At 40.1% G+C, this 16,452-nt stretch overlaps 2 protein-coding genes across 5 annotated transcripts; both read left to right on the top strand.

Annotated features, from left to right (window-relative positions):
- The first annotated feature begins 228 nt into the window (after positions 1 to 228).
- Positions 229 to 9,412, top strand: wtap (WT1 associated protein). 4 transcript variants are annotated; one of them, XM_017456010.3, is made up of 8 exons: positions 229 to 431; positions 1,823 to 1,860; positions 3,370 to 3,425; positions 3,527 to 3,585; positions 3,732 to 3,859; positions 4,742 to 4,920; positions 7,170 to 7,324; positions 8,137 to 9,412. In XM_017456010.3, the coding sequence occupies exons 1-8, from the start codon at positions 422 to 424 to the stop codon at positions 8,793 to 8,795; spliced, it is 1,284 nt and encodes a 427-aa protein (XP_017311499.1). In that variant the 5' UTR covers positions 229 to 421; the 3' UTR covers positions 8,796 to 9,412. The 4 variants fall into 4 exon arrangements, with proteins under 4 accessions (XP_017311499.1, XP_017311500.1, XP_017311501.1 ...); XM_017456011.3 differs by lacking the exon at positions 229 to 431 and adding an exon at positions 867 to 1,051; XM_017456012.3 differs by lacking the exon at positions 229 to 431 and adding an exon at positions 1,093 to 1,198.
- Positions 9,413 to 9,843: 431 nt separating this feature from the next.
- Positions 9,844 to 15,872, top strand: acat2 (acetyl-CoA acetyltransferase 2). The gene is given in 9 exon segments (NM_001200344.1): positions 9,844 to 9,962; positions 12,025 to 12,159; positions 12,418 to 12,599; positions 12,964 to 13,081; positions 13,173 to 13,316; positions 13,918 to 14,040; positions 14,209 to 14,363; positions 14,648 to 14,758; positions 15,493 to 15,872. Coding segments are annotated over 9 exon segments (1,182 nt in total). The 5' UTR covers positions 9,844 to 9,919; the 3' UTR covers positions 15,664 to 15,872.
- Positions 15,873 to 16,452: the final 580 nt, after the last annotated feature.

Genomic DNA, 16,452 nt, shown 5'->3' with positions numbered 1-16,452 from the left:
AACAAGTTCAATATTATTTATGTATATTCTCCTGTTTTATGATGTAATACTATATTATTGACTGACTTCTTTTTTTGAGGTGTATAAAACGGCAGCTAATACTATTATTATTATTATTTATTTTTTTACGACGCCTGTGCACGAACTTGTGCTAAATCCATTCGACGGAATGGAGTCGACTCTCCATTCCCAATGCTTAGAATCGGAGAATCGACTCTCTTTTTATTGTTTGAACAGAAGCCCTACTATTAGCTAGCCTGGCTTCTATTGCTTGTTTGTTTTTGAGTTAATACATGTGGTTCCGCGCTGCTTTTGCCTTTAAACAGTATCTGAAAAGTATATTGAGATCTGCCGACTACTTGCACGTTTGATTTTACCAGACGAAGTGTGGCTACTGAGCGTGGAGGAGACTGACAATACCATGTGCGATGGTGTGTGTGAAACATTTCCTTAACATATTGTTCATCAGGATGTTAGTTAGATAATTAATCCGATGACTGTTTATCAATGCTACCTACCTCGCTAGTTCCTTTAGCTAATTTGGCTACTTGCTTGTATAAACGGCAAAACGTTGTGTAGATATATTATGCAATAACTCGTGCATGACAAATATATTGAATTTATTATTTTTATTTTTTATTTATTTTGTTATTAATGACTGAAGACAACAAGTATCGTCAGTCACGATAACATGCGCATTAGCTACCAGTAGCGTTATCCCTTTCCCCCCCATCCGTATTCCGTTTAAACCCGCCTCCTGCACTCCAATTGGCTAACACATGTTGCTCGCGCGCGGTCTGTCTTCCACACGCCAATCCGATCGCAGGATATGGCGCGATACGCGCGCAGACCGAGCATGGCAACCAGTAGGCTTGTGTGACACTTGGGGGTGGACCGACATCCTCTCAGTGATAGCGGATGCTCCGAGTTCGCTCTAAACTCCAAATTCCATTTATTTATTTCAAATAAATAACGCTAATAAAATTAACCGGGCGCGGAGTCATAACATCTTTTAAGAAAACCTGGTCGTCTTGGTCTAATTCAGGGGCGTGTAAGTATCACACAGCGGGGGTGTTTTTCCTTTTGGCGTTGTTTATGAGAAACATGGGCGAGGAGAGCGGCGCTGCTCGTAGGGAGAGTCTCTTCCCTTTCCGCCATTTTGTGACAGCAAGAAACTGATAAAACACGAAGCCGACAGGTAGCTGGTGACCAGGTTAAATAGCAGCAAACTGCGCGTCTGTGTTTGTTTGGTTTTTGTCTGTGTGTATGGAGTAGCTGTGTGTGAAACAGAAAACAGCGTAAAAAGTTGATAAATTGATGCGCGGTTGTTTGCTGGCTGCTCGTCCGTCTGCTTGCAGCACCGAGTGAGCCATGCTAACGCTAACGCCTGATTTACCGCGGATAGTCCAAGCACTGTGCGGATTTACAACTGCAGCCGATTTCTAATCGTGAATAGCGCTTTTTTTCTGGGAAGCTTAACTACATCTAGCCAAAGTCTTTTTTTTTAGTTTGATGCAGAGCGTTGTAGGATACCGTGGGATTGATGTAGAGAGCTAAGGGGGATTGAGCAGACACGAGTTTGTGTGTGAGGATAAATGGAGCTAGCAGGCGAGAGGCTGCAGTCAGGAGGGACTTCATGTCCCGGGTTACTGCTCACTGTGCTTTAGATTACACATGGCACATTCTTCTCTGAGGTCATTTCATCCGGTTTATTTTTATTTTTTTTTGCCAAAGCTGAAATCATGAGGTTGTTTGCTCCTTTTTGTTGTTGTTGTTGAGAATGTGTCTAATATGATTTTTTTTCTTCCCTTCCATTTTGCAGAGATCAAGATGACTAATGAAGAACCTCTTCCGAAGAAGGTGAGTGTCCTGAAGTTAAAGGAAAAGTCCACCGCGAAACATCTTCATATCGAGATGTCCGTGATTTGTCTAGCGATCCAGATGTTTGTGTTTGCTGTATTTTCGTCGTCGCCGGGAGAAGTTAGTGGCCGTTTGTCGCAGGGATGTCACAGGGTGACACGGCTCGCTCAGATACAACGGTGTCGGATAGGAGAAGAGAATTTCCGACAAACGTGAAGGATAAACAGCCAGGTTTTACTGGTCGATCCTGAAAACAAAAGATCAAGCGCCGATTTCCAGTGACGGTCCACGTTGTACAGCACGGTCCCTCCAGGATTTTTTTCCTTTTTTTTTTTGCAGTTGCAGAAATGAATGCAAAATTTAGCAAACTCCATCATGAGCTGAACACGAGTACAGCTAAAAGGTCTCAATTACCAACAAAAAGCACATCATGTACAGACTGTACGACAGTTCGTTCAGGACTGCTGATGTTGACTAGAACAGCTCTGGTACATTTCACTGTTTCTATCACGTCGCTTGTCTGTGTTTGCAGTTCTAGAAAAAGTTAATTGGCTGAAATCGTTACTCCTCTCACTACGGGCTGTCTCGGTCAGTCTGTGCATTTCATGGCAACACACAGCATCCAGCTGTGGCTTCTTGGGGTACCATCTTCATCGACTGTGCAAAAATAAACACATTTGAATATTAGTATGTATTGTGATGATGACTTCTCGTTTGTAGAACTGTTGCGTAACAGCATCCCTACGTCCGAATCACAGCCACACTCGTGCTTTTCCGATTCGGCTTAATTTCACTAACGAGCGATCCGACATAGTAATCGAGACAACAACCGCTGTATACACAATTCCACCATGCCGCGCCTCTATACCACGACAGAGGGTTAGGGTTCGGCCTCGGCCAGTTGGTAGTCTTGAAGATGAGTGCAACGGTGTTATATTAGCACGAAAGTTTAAGATTTGTAATCTTATGCGCTTGTTAGTATAAAGGACTGCTACTAGTATTAGTCCCCTTAGACATGAGGTAAGGGACAAATCCCACCGGTGTGACTATCAGCAGGTAGTTCAATGGCGTTGTGTGTTCTTGAAAGAAGTATAAATAAACAAATAGCTCACAGTTTAATTAGAAAATAAATCTTGGACACCACTGACAATCACGTTATGTGTAAACAGTTAATATGCAGTTTTTTTTTTTTTTTTCTTCGGATGGCTTTTCCTTTAAGAGTAGAATATGTAGGACAGTATTTGTTTCAGACCACTGAAACACTTTGCTCTGTCCATGTCCTGTGCATTTACAATAGCCTGTGTCATACTTGATTTATACAAATGCATTATAATGCTATATGGAACCTTAAAATGCCCAACTTGGCTTTCAGAAGATTATAATTAATCAATCGCATGACAAATTAACCTGCTATGGTAGACTAATTTTGCAGTAATATTACAGACCTGGCAACACTGATTAGCGCTACTGATATACTGTCTGTTAATAAGTGCTTAAATTTTGATTCAGGTTCGCCTTAGTGAATCTGATATGAAGACCCTGACCAGAGAGGAGCTGTGTGCAAGGTAAGGATGACTATATTATGTTTGGTGTTGTTCCTTTCCTTGACTTTCTTTTACCTAAAAAAAAAATATATATATTCTAAATACTTCCTTCAACATTTTAGGTGGAAACAGCATGAAGCCTATGTCCAGGTGCTCGAAGCAAAATATGCTGATCTAAATTGTAAGTAAATGTTGGTAGTTTGTATATTCATGCTCAGTTCTGTTCGTAATGTTACAGGTTTTAGCCATTTTAATAGTCTGATGTTTCAGGTTTAGTGCTTTGTTTCCGTGGGCCGTATTATTCTAATAGCATAATTATGTCCACAGCCAATGATGTGACTGGTCTTAAGGAGTCTGAGGAGAAGTTAAAGCAACAACAGCAAGAGTCGGCACGCAGGGAGAACATCCTGGTGATGAGGCTGGCCACAAAAGAACAGGAAATGCAGGAATGTACAGTAAGTATTCCGCTTTCTGGTTTTCTTTCGGTTGTAGTACAGAACTTAAGTACACGGTAAAGAAATATTAACTGGAAAGGATGCTTATAGGGTGTCCTAGCAGTGTGTTGATGTAAAAGGTGAAAGGACAACGTTATTAGAGTAGTATTGTATACAAACTTTTGGTCTTATTTCTTACAGTGCACAGTTTTTAAATACAAGGCAACCATTCAACAGTGCTGCAGAGCTTTAGCCATTTTTTTTTTTTTTTTTTTTTAGTGTCTAAAGCATGCGTAGTGGTGTCACGGAACACAATTACGTCCCTCTCCCCCCCTTTAAAGAATATTTTTAAGGGAACAGGCCACTGTTCTATTTGTCAGACTTTTGCAGGTAGGGGTGCCTCAAAATCAAGATAATATAACAGGCAACGTTGTGGAACAACTTGGCCTTTGTTCTCAGTAAGCTTGGGCAAATTTTCAACACCAAATGATCGTACCAGGAAATATTTCTCGTATGAAGAGGCTCACAAGCACTATATATAGTGAACTCCATACCTTTTTGTGTATATTTACATGTTATAGTGCACTGTGTACATATTTTGCGGTGGTATTTTTGGATGGTTTTCATGGAAGTAATTGATTAATTATATGGAAGATGTTCAATACATACATTTTTAATGCCTTTTTATCCCTTTTGATGCAGTTGGTATTGATTTCTACTTGTTACCCATACCACAATATTGTTAGGAGCACAAATTAGGGTTTCCACACCAATCCTTTTCACATTTGTCTTCTGAAATTATTAGTTTAATTGCTCAGGGTTGGTCTTATTGCTGAGGTAGAACACATGCGTGATATGATTCTTCCGTTGATTCGGTTTCTAACACAGTTTGTCCATTTTCAGACGCAGATCCAGTACCTGAAGCAAGTGCAGCAACCCAGTGTGGCTCAACTGAGATCCTCCATGGTGGACCCAGCCATCAACTTATTTTTCCTTAAAATGAAGGCCGAACTGGAACAGACTAAAGACAAACTGGAGCAAGCCCAAAATGAACTGAGTGCCTGGAAATTTACACCTGATAGGTAAACTAAAATAACTCCCCCCTCCAAACAAAAGTCAAGACTTTCCTGACTCACCCCCTCACTTTCTCCACTGCAGGAGTGCAAATAATGGTGGGGGAAGACTGAAATGCTATGCTCACAACGAGACTCAGACTTAAAAGCCAAACACAGAAAGACATTTTTTTTCTCTTGTTCTGTGCTGCTATTATCATACTGTAATGTAAAAGTGAAACAGAACAGAAACTGAAAAGCCAGGTGGTCAGGTGACACTGTTTCAGCTTTCTCTTCCCCACACCCCCTCATGGTACAGAGGCCTGAAGGAATCGGGACTGTTCCTGAAGAGGTGGTCACAGCGGAAACAACCCCTCCTTCCAGCCCCCAACAGCCTATGTTAGACAGATTGCTCTAATAAATCGTTGGCGGCCATTGAGAGAGACTTGAGCAAGGCATTTGCTCTGGAGCTGATTGAACTGTAGTTTTAAAAATCACTGATTGAACATTTAAAATATGACCCCCCCCAAAAGAGTATGTTGCACATGCATATCTCCCATCTTTTACCCCCACCAGTGTAGAACTGTTGAGACTCTGGGTAAGAATTTAGAAACGCCCTGGGGGAGGGGGACAGTAGAGTGATGTAATACAATGAGAGGAGTTATCGATCATACGACTCTGGGGGGAGGAGCCTTTCTAATGATGTAATACTTTGGGGGAAAGAGTAAAGACCCTGTGGTCTACAGAGACTTTGTTTAACAACCATCTCGCTGGTGCAAGAGACGGTACAGTGTTTAACTTTTCCTTTCCTCTTTTTCTTTGTGTTCATAGTTTTGATATATTTTTTGCTTTATTTATTTATTTATTTATTATGTTTTGTTCTTGGAAATGCTCTTTGCACTTCCAGCAGTGTTTTTTTTTTTGGGGGGTGGGGTGATTGGCTTTCCACACTTTAGAAGAGGATGTGTTAAAATGTGAAGAATTGCTAATACACTGCTGCAGGTGCAAGCTTTTTATTTCAATGTGAATGCCCATGTGTCTTCGAGGTAATTTCTAAAGCTGTTTATATGTATGTCTATGCTGCTGTGTCGTTTGATCACAATTTTCAGGTCCAACATTTTATCGATTATAAGTGCATTTTTTTTAGACTGTTTTACACTGCTTTTATTATTAACAGGTGTTTTTTCTTGTGAAATATTTCCGTTACAGAGCTGTTCAGTGTCATTGTTTTTTAATTCTTCACCATTACGTTGAATGCTTTAGGTGATGTTTGCAAATCTAAAATGCGGTTATAAAAACTTTAGAACACAGTGAACATGGTTACAAAGTTAATCATCTCAGCCAAAGCATTATCTTCTCATCTCCATTACCCAAGCTTCTACTTTCTCTTTCTGGTCAGAGGGTTTGAGCTGCCTGCTTTGTGTTTCTAATAGTCAAATGTTTAGCACGTAGCACTTACGGCAACTTGTTACACTGAATATATCAGCTTCCCTACATCAGTGTAACTTCCTATAGTCAAACTTTGCAAAATAATTAAGAACTTGTTGGCACTTTTACTTTCAAAAATAATTGTATTCAAACTCCTGTTCAAGTATGTCTGGAGTTCAGTTTCAGAAGAGTGTATCTCTGCATCAGTATTTCTACATGTGCATATTACAACACAGTCTGCAAATAGCCATACAGTAATTTTATCTGTCATTTATGTATCTTGTGGTGACCCTATTTATGCCCCCGAAACGTCATGTAAAAGAGATTGGTATGTTTTGGTCCTCACTGCAATTTGTCAGGACACTGTAGATATTGGAGTGTGGCACATGTAGTTCAGTGTCACTTAACACGTACGCGAACGTTTGAACGATTTAAAAAGTAAACTTTCCACAGTTGTTTTTATATATTTACATAGAAGTGTGAAAATGCTTGGTACATGTTCTGAGGTCTGGTACGTCATCTTTGGAAAAACCATGTATATTTGGAGTCTGTGCATTTCTGATTGGTGCCTGTCAAATGTTACTGTGAGAAATTTATTGGTTCAGTCATTCATCTATAGGTTGGTAGAGTTTTGCATTGAGTTTTGATTTATGATCGGTACACTCATCTGTTAGGGTTCCTCATATTTGTTCATCACCCACATACCATTTTTGAATGTCTTTTGATCATTTGACTAATGACCAAGGTGGGGTTATGGAGCAGTGTTGTCGCTGCTCGGCAGTTACTCCAGCTGTCCTTGTTGTGCTCATGGCTCTGTTCACCATGTGATGTCAGACTTGTCTCCCTTGCAGCCAGACTGGTAAGAAGCTGATGGCGAAGTGTCGCATGCTGATCCAGGAGAACCAGGAGCTGGGCAGACAGCTGTCACAGGGCCGCATCGCCCAGCTAGAGGCTGAACTCGCGCTGCAGAAAAAGTACAGCGAGGAGCTCAAGAGCAGCCAAGATGGTGAGAGAAACCTCTTCTTTTTTTCTTTGGCTCATTTATTTTGTGGATCAAAAATGAAAGCAGGAGTGTATACATTTATACTGTACATTAGTTATATATAAGTGTATTATTATGTCTCCGCCACTATATTTTCGGGTCGTCCTTCCATGTCAAAAGGACTAGATTGGGACTAGTTCTACAACCCCACCCCCTTTTTTTGTTTTGTTTTGTTTTGTTTTGGTTGATTTTGCTATTCAAGATCGTCAGAAGTGTTTTCTAAATGTTAATAACAAATTGAACAGATTGATGGATAACTGTCAAACTCCTAAGCAATACTTTTGGCGCTACAATCTGGATAATCTACATAAATCATGTTATACCATTCAAAAAAAAAAAAAAAAAAAAAAAAAGCCATAAATTGTTATAGTTACTGTTTGTACTTTATTTGTAAGGCAGTGAATTTTATTTAAGATGTAAATGTTATAAATTCTTTATTCTAATATTTTGAGGTACTGGATTTTTGATCTCCATCAGCTGTAAGCTGTAATCATCAAAATTAAAACAAAAATAAAGGCTTAATATTTCACTGTGTCTAATGAATTTATAAAAGTTCCACTGTTTGAATCAAATTATTGGAAAAAAATAAGCTTTTCCACGATATTAAATTATTATTATTTTTTTTAGATGCACCTGTATTTTTTGAAAGCGTCATTCCTTTTTCGTCTATGCCCCATCACTGCCGACAGCTTTGTCATCGCAGCCTATATACCATCTTGTCACAAACAGTTTGCTATATTTCTGTCTGATTTAGGTTGTTATATTTTGTTATGTAGAGTTGAACGACTTCATCATTCAGTTGGATGAGGAGGTGGAGGGCATGCAGAGCACCATCCTGGTTCTCCAGCAGCAGCTGAGAGAGACCAGGCAGCAGCTCTCTCAGCAAGCTCAGGCTTTGGGTACCTCTAGTGGCGCAGGTCCAAGCAGGACTGCCCCTTCTCCTCCCAGCGCCTCTGAACCTCCCGCTGAAACAGAAACAGCCCCTTCAGGCAGCTCCACCGGGGCAAAAGACTGCGGCCGTGTCTTCAATGGACCTTCCAACGGTTCCACCCAGAGAGCATTGTCCAGCTCCGGCCCATATCGGGAGGCAAGCAGCGCTGATGAGGATTATCCAGGGTCGCCCTGTGCTTCCAGCCCTGCCCATGGGGGTGGAGCCAAACTGTCTAACCACTCGGAGGGTGCAGTGAGCCAAGGCACAGGGGATGGCTACGGGACGCTCAGTGCGGGTTATGAGAGCGTGGACTCTCCAACAGGCAGCGAGGCATCAATGACTCAGCACTCAAATGACACAGACTCCAACACTGATTCCCATGAGGCTGCAACCGTCGCCAAGAGCACCAGGACAACGGGTGCACATCACACCACTCACAACGGGCTGGACTCTGCAGCTGCTGCTACAACTGCCTCCAACCCCTCCACAGGGTCCGTTTTGTAATCTTTAAAATGTCTGGGGGTTTTTTTGTTCTTGTTTTTTTTTATACTCATGGCGAGCAAAAATAAGCCACACATTTAAGGCCAGTTAGTTTTTGTTCTGTTTTTCTGCTTCAGGAAATGAAAATCAAATACAATTTTTTTTTTTTTTTTTTTTTTAAGCCATTTCCAGTCATAACTTGGTTACTTTGCAATATTACATAGCTGATTATGTTGAGCAGTATGAGAAATGAATAACAAATGAGCAGCATGAGAATAAATATCTGATGTTTTAAGGTTTTAAATTGTGCTCTAATTGCAGCTCAAGGTTATTTGAACATCACCCTGCCTGTATAATTAATTTGCTCACTAAACTAAACAAGTCATGAACTTCTGTTGTACCATAAAGTTTGATTAAGTCAGGAGGCAAGTTCTTCACTTGTTATGCTTACTTCAGAATGTCCTTAGTTACTTGATGTTGAACTTTTTTTAAAAAAAACAAACAAACATTTTCTGTTCATCACCATGGAAAAAAGTTTTTGTTTAATTTGTGGGTAGTTTTTCTGAGATGTATCTTGTTGGATTCATATTCTGGCTTCATTTCGTGTACTGACCAAATATCAATAAAGGCTTTTAATATGACCCTGGCATCAATACTAATTTATCTAATCATTAGACCAGCAGAATCATTTTCACATAACTTTTTCAGAAATAAATGAAGTTTTCATGAAAAGCAATGTAGCTGTCTAGAATAAATAATCACCAAGTAATAAGTTCCAACGTTACTTGAAACCCAAAACGGTGGCATTCATCATCACATGAGGGATCTATTCATGTCACACGTTTACAGAAATTGTAGTGTTAAACCGATTTTACTCTCACTTCTGTAGAGAGGCAGGCGTGAATTTGGGATCCACCAAGATACAGATGAAGAGAGCTTGTCATCCAGACCGTTAGGTGGCGCTGTAAACAGGTTGTACTGGAGGTTTCTTGAAGTCTTACCGGATTTTCCCTCCCGTCTACGACCTGTTCCGTTAAATCAATGAAACTGTGCACTAATCCAGATCCTCCCTCGGGGTGGGTTTAGTTAGAAAGCTCTCTGAGGGCAGGGAACTGAACTCATAGTGAGATTCCTGAGCTGAAAGTGAAATGGACGCGGTAGTGATCGTGTCTGCTGCCAGGACGCCTATAGGTAATCATTTCACCGTGCTGTGTCGCTGTGGATCACTTTTTGACAGATCGGACAGTGAAGTATTGACACGTCTTATGTTTTATTTAAACGCTGAAGAATCTTGACATGTTAGAATGAAATACTGAACTGAATGTTACTGCTCTGTATTGCTGTAGCGTCGCTGTATTTTGTCAGGTAATCAAACTCAATGTAGTGTAACTTGTCATCAGTTAGGGCTGCACAGACGAGTTGTCGAAGAAGCGCTCTGATTGGTTGACGTACCGGCCCGGACGTTCCTATGGCCCTGATTGGTTGAGTTTGTGTAGGGTCAAGCACGAGCTTCTTTTGATTGGCCAAAGACGTGTCACCAGATGAAAAGAGCTCGTGCAGCAAGGGCTGCTGAATCATATATTTACAGAGTAGTCAGCTAATTGATATTCAGATTACCACACGGTTGGGGCGCCATATTTGTCCACTGTTCTTACTTTTATTATGTATTATTATATCTAATGTCATTATGTATTCAATGTGAAGGTTAAAGACATTTTAAATCGTCCTTCACAGCAGCCTATGTGCTTGTTATGTTATTGTTTATGCATTAATATGTGAATCAGTTTTAAAAGCTCATGGGTAGATGAGCTTTTTCCATGACTCAACCATTATTGGTTATGAAAAATGTTTACCGGTCACAAGTTTGTGGACACTCGACTGAAATGTTCCTCTTGATCTTAAACCTTTTTATCTGAAGGTGTGATTAAGTGTGTGAAATCGGTGTCGTAGACTAAAATATAATATATATGAATATAACATTCATTTCTTTCACTAGTAAACGAACATTTTATTTACAAAAAATATGTTTTTAAACGGATGACGAAATATTCCGAAAAGCAGTCGATAAGAGTCCGGCGTAGGTGTGAACTCCTTTAATCCTGTTTAAAAACCATCTCAGGGAAATCCCTCAAGAAATCGGTCGAGAAAATGCCAAGAATACATTTCTGGAAATTCTAGGCAAAAAAGGTGTCTACTTTGAAGATGCTGAAATATTAAATTATTTTGATTTTGGATTTATTTATCACAACATAATTCTCATAGTTCCCGTTGTGTTACTCTAGAGTTTTGATTGCATTATTATTATTCTAAAATGTGGAAAAATAAAAATCAAGAATGAGTGTGTCTGAATTTTTGACCGGGGGTGTATATTAGTTCATAATACCCTGTTAACAGAACATATTCAGCAGTATTATTTATTTATTTTATTTTTTTTAAGTCAACCTGAAGTGGAATTTCCTGGAGATTATGGGAAGAAGAAAATTACGTTTTCTTATTATTATTTTTGTCATTGACACTGGCACCTGCAACGCTGTAGTGCAACCCTGTGAATTATTACTTATTAATTATTAAGTATCTCATTTAAATGTCCTTAAAGTCTTCATTCCATTAGCATGGATGCTAATAAATCACATTCTCGTATTTGCTTATTAAACCATCAGGCCTGTTACTTATTTTCCAGCAAATTGCAGCTATTGTCCGCAAAGAAACTTGTAAACAAAAAAAACAAACAAAAAAAAGAGAGATTGTTGCTTGATATGGGTTAACACGTGTTTCTTTTTAAACGGTTAAATGACTCTCCGATCACGCAATCACCCTTTAATCGATGAAAACGTCGTTTTTTTCATGTATTTCATGTAGAATCTAAAATACATGAAGTTTATATAATATATCTCACATCATATATGTTTACTTAAACGGAATAAAGTTCAGCATGGAAATGAATTAGAAATAGTAAGCAGGCATACTGCTATGGAGCAATGTATTTTGAATTCTTATGAGGGCAGAGTTATCGCTGATCTGTTATCGATGTCCGTAATAAACAGGAGCATTTATCGAAGAAATGAAAGAATTCCACAACTGTCTCAGCTCTATACAGGGTCCCTCACATAGGCTAGTCGTGTTCACTGATCCCTTTAACGATGCCTCCGATTATGTTTATGAGTTACATGTTTTCAGCATAGTGTACGAGAGTGTTATAAAGACCGTGAAGGTGAAATTCTTTATGATTAAAATAACATAAGTGTCTTTCAAGGGTCCTTCAATGGGGCACTGAGCAGTGTGGCACCTTCTGATTTGGCTGCGGTAGTCATTAAGGATGTCCTGAAGAGGGCTGATGTAAAGCCAGATGAGGTATCTGAGGTCATCATGGGGCATGTCCTCACTGCAGGTAATCAACGACGTATCAAATGACGAACCTAATTTAAATATGATTCCTGTAGGGTTCACGTAATATTCTGTGATTTTTAACTGTATGTTTAATTGTTACATTTCAACACGTTTGCTGCAAAAACGTACAAATTGTGCCACTGTCTAACTGCCAACAAAATACGTAGTCTCAGATTTACTGATGATGTTTAATACAGTGTAAGTAATGGACTTAAGGAATGCTTGTTCAGTGCTAACTCTTTACACTTGCTGTTCTCAGGCCACGGACAGAACCCTACACGACAGGCTAGTGTTGGCGCAGGAATCCCGTACCCTGTCCCTGCGTGGAGCTGTCAGATGGTGTGTGGATCTGGGCTAAAAGCCGTGTGTCTCGGAGCTCAGTCCATCATAACGGGAGAGTCCACAGTAGTGGTGGCAGGGGGCATGGAGAGCATGAGCCGGGTAGGTGATGTTTAGGACTTAGACCATCGAATTGCATCGTTGAATGGCGTACTCCGATCTGGTTGCCGACCTAGCAAATTATTTCGGTGATACTGAGCAAAAATATTTTCAATATGAGAATTTGAAAAAAAAAAATTACTGTAGCAGAGTTCATAAACATATTAAACACATGGGCAAAGTATTTCTGTAACGTCTTTAGAAGGCAGCTCATCAGACCAGAGACCTCTGTAACTACAGAGACATTAGGAGTTTCATTTGGCTGGACCTTTACAAATTTGAGTTGAAGACAGAGATTCTCACTGATGTATATCGGATCGCAACATTTAGGGATTAGAGAGGTTTTTCTCTGCACTTTGAACCTTAGGCACCTCACACAGTGCAAATGAGGTCAGGAATAAAGATGGGAGATGCCGCACTGCAGGACTCTATAGTGGCCGATGGACTCACAGATGCTTTTCACAACTGCCACATGGGTATCACAGGTATATTTGACCAGCGCTTACATTTCCCAAGCACTGACATTATCTTTTTATACTTTGGAGTGATGGTTGACCGATGGTTTACTCTCTGCAGCGGAGAACGTGGCTAAGCAGTGGGGTGTGACCCGAGAAGCTCAGGATCAATATGCCGTCACTTCACAGAGCAGAACTGAGGCGGCCCAGAAGGCTGGTTACTTTAACCAGGAGATTGTTCCAGTTATTGTTCCTTCAAGAAAAGGTAACCTGCTGTGTCAGTTATCTTACTCATTTATGTTACATGTGATCTTACTGACCTGCCAGCCTTTATGAATGATCTATAGGAACACCGTGTTTTAACAATGGAGAATGCTTTAATGAGTTCTCACTTAAAAATTCACTAAAAGTGAGCTCAATCTACATATGACTCTTGGATGATGGTTCACAGGTGTTTTAAACTCTCCAGTGTTAACCGTCATGGAAGTCTCGCCCCCTTCCTTCTCACGTAGACCTTTTGGGGGGTTTTTTCTGTCATCGTAAATAGAGAATGTTTTGAGTTCATTCATTTGAAAAAAAAAATCACTGTGTTTGACTTGGCTAATTTTCAACAAGTGTATAGTTAACATTAGTTAATTATATAATTATTAGGGATAATAAAATTTTTTGGTCAAAAACAGCACTTTCAAAGACTTTACACATAATGTTATTGGTGTTGATCATTAGACAGCGATTAAAAACAGTTGGTTTCAGTTTCTTTACTATGCTGGTCACACTTTTTTTTTTTTTTTTTTTAATGCATTGTTCCACTTCAGAGTTGGCTGGTCTGAGTGTACTTTTTTATATCTATTTTTTATTTATATTAGGTCCTGTAGAAGTAAAAGTTGATGAATTTCCTCGCCAAGGGAGCAATATGGACGCCATGTCCAAGCTGAAGCCCTGTTTTCTGAAGGACGGGTCTGGCACAGTCACGGCTGGCAATGCATCGGGTAAATGAACAAGACTCATCCGCCATCACGGTTAGCTAAATAACCCAGAGTTTTTTTCCACTTCTAAACGTCATGCAAGACCGTCTTGCACTTACAAAATCTCTGTCCCTCATCATCTGCGCGATGTCTATGGTAGATGTTATCTGTTGTCTGCCTTCTCTTTCACAGGAATTAATGACGGCGCTGCAGCTACTGTGCTCATGAGCCAATCAGAGGCTCAGAGGCGTGGTCTGCGTCCAATGGCACGGATTGCCTCATGGGCTCAGACTGGCCTTGATCCATCCATCATGGGCACGGGGCCAATTTCAGCCATCAGAAAAGCAGTGCGTGTCCCTTACAGTCCACAGATGACTAGTCATGCAATGACCAAAACAAAATGTTAACCTTTATTGTCGCCTGTGTATTTTAATGGAAATATTTATTTATTTTTAAAGCATCCACACACAGTTATTCAAGTTTATATATGTATGTATATATGTGTGTGTGTGTGTGTGTATATAGATAAATATATATATTATAATATGATATAAAAGTACCTATTGGTGCATTTATGTAAATAGACGTTATTGATGTGTGTAAATCCAAATTGCATCTCCTCTCTCACTAGACAGAGAAGGCTGGCTGGCAACTGCCTGAGGTGGATCTGTATGAAATCAACGAGGCCTTCGCTGCTCAGTGCCTCGCAGTGGTTCGGGAACTCGGCCTGAACCCCGACAAGGTTGTTCATCTCATTTCATTCGCTCTACTTGAAGCACGCGGCCAGTGTTAAAAGGGAATTCGTAGCCCTTTTATCAACGGACATGGACACAAAGCAGCTTTACAGAAATCCAGATGTAAATGTAGATCCTTAATGAGCGAGGCAGACACCACAGTGGAAAGGAAAAACTGCCCGATATGACATAAAAGCCTTGAGAGGATTAAAACATGAACCCATCCTGTTCTGGGTGACACCAGAAAGGATGTTCAGTGTGAGTCCTGGGATGAACAAAAGACAGCCTTTATGATCACAGCAACAGTTATTGGGTACAGATTTACAGAAAGTTGGGCGTGCATTGCTTCCGAGTGCAGTAGTTAAGGTGTCCGTGTGGGAACACCTAGTGGATTGTCACTGACGTGTATAAACTAACGACAGACCTGTTGCTTAGCACAAGTAGTGGCGTCTATTCTGAGCTGACCTTAATCTTCTTGCGCAATGTATCGTGGGATCTTTGCACGGATAGTAAGTCTCAGACTGGGCATGTGATTCACTTCATTTATTTACTATTGCAGTAGATTGAATAGAGCTATGTTATAGCACCAATTTGTCACTGTAGTTCTCACTCCAGAAAGAATGTAAGAATTCAAGAAAGTTTTGCAATACGGGAGTTTTTAGTAGTTGTGGGTTCAATATTTTACCTTCCGTCCTCGTATCTGCACCCTGTATTGATGGCCGTGCTTGTTTTCCCGTTGCAGGTGAACGTCAGTGGTGGAGCTATCTCTCTGGGTCATCCTCTGGGTATGTCTGGCTGCAGGGTGCTGGTGAGCCTCCTGCATGCACTTCAGAGGACGGGGGGCAGGACAGGCGTTGCTGCACTGTGCATCGGAGGAGGAATGGGAATTGCTATGTGTGTCGAGAGAATTTAAGACACCCTCGGAAACACATACAGACCGGCTACTGTTCCAGAAAACTGTATCAGGTCTTACACACTTACATGAATTTGTTGAAATTGTGTTTAAATTATACTATGGAAAATGAATGTTTATATTTTTTTAATAATTCAGTCATCACGTGTAGCCACTGCATGGGTCTCTCTGAAGTATTCATTAATAAACACTATGACCTTCTTAGGAAAATCATGTACATTAAATCCTCACAGCTATACTATGACTGTACTTGTCTGACGTTTACATCATTTTCAGTGCTTGGGGTAAGATGATGGATGGGATCGTGAGATTAAGATATGTGGTAAAGCCTTAAAGTGAAATTCAAACCATCCAAGTAATGTTATCTAAATATATAACATTACTTAGAAATGTATTGATCGCGGATGCGGACAACAACTCCCGGTTTAGATATCACGAGATAAATAGAAAGCAGTGAGAGCTTCTACCTTCAAACATCCCATTAACATAATGCTATACTTTACATTCATTCCACAGCTTTCTTTTCCTGTGGCTCGGAGCCACTATGTCTCACTGTACGTCCAGGCCAGATTATTACTTTTACTAATAGTTAGAAATAGTTAATAATTATATTGATCAATTTAGAAATGTCTTCTACTTTAGACTTGCCTTAGCCATTACAATGTGCCATAAAGCTGAATTACCCTCGGTCCTGTGCTTCCTATTAACAGCCTGAAGAAATCCGTCTGAAATACTGTATGTGCGGGTTTGAAACCTCAGGGGAAAACATGTTTACATATTAAACTCTTC

This window comes from Ictalurus punctatus, chromosome 25 (genome assembly GCF_001660625.3).
Source record: "Ictalurus punctatus breed USDA103 chromosome 25, Coco_2.0, whole genome shotgun sequence".
Lineage (NCBI taxonomy): Eukaryota > Metazoa > Chordata > Actinopteri > Siluriformes > Ictaluridae > Ictalurus > Ictalurus punctatus.
Note: the sequence above shows the minus strand (reverse complement) of the source record. Positions and strands in the feature narration are given on the sequence as shown.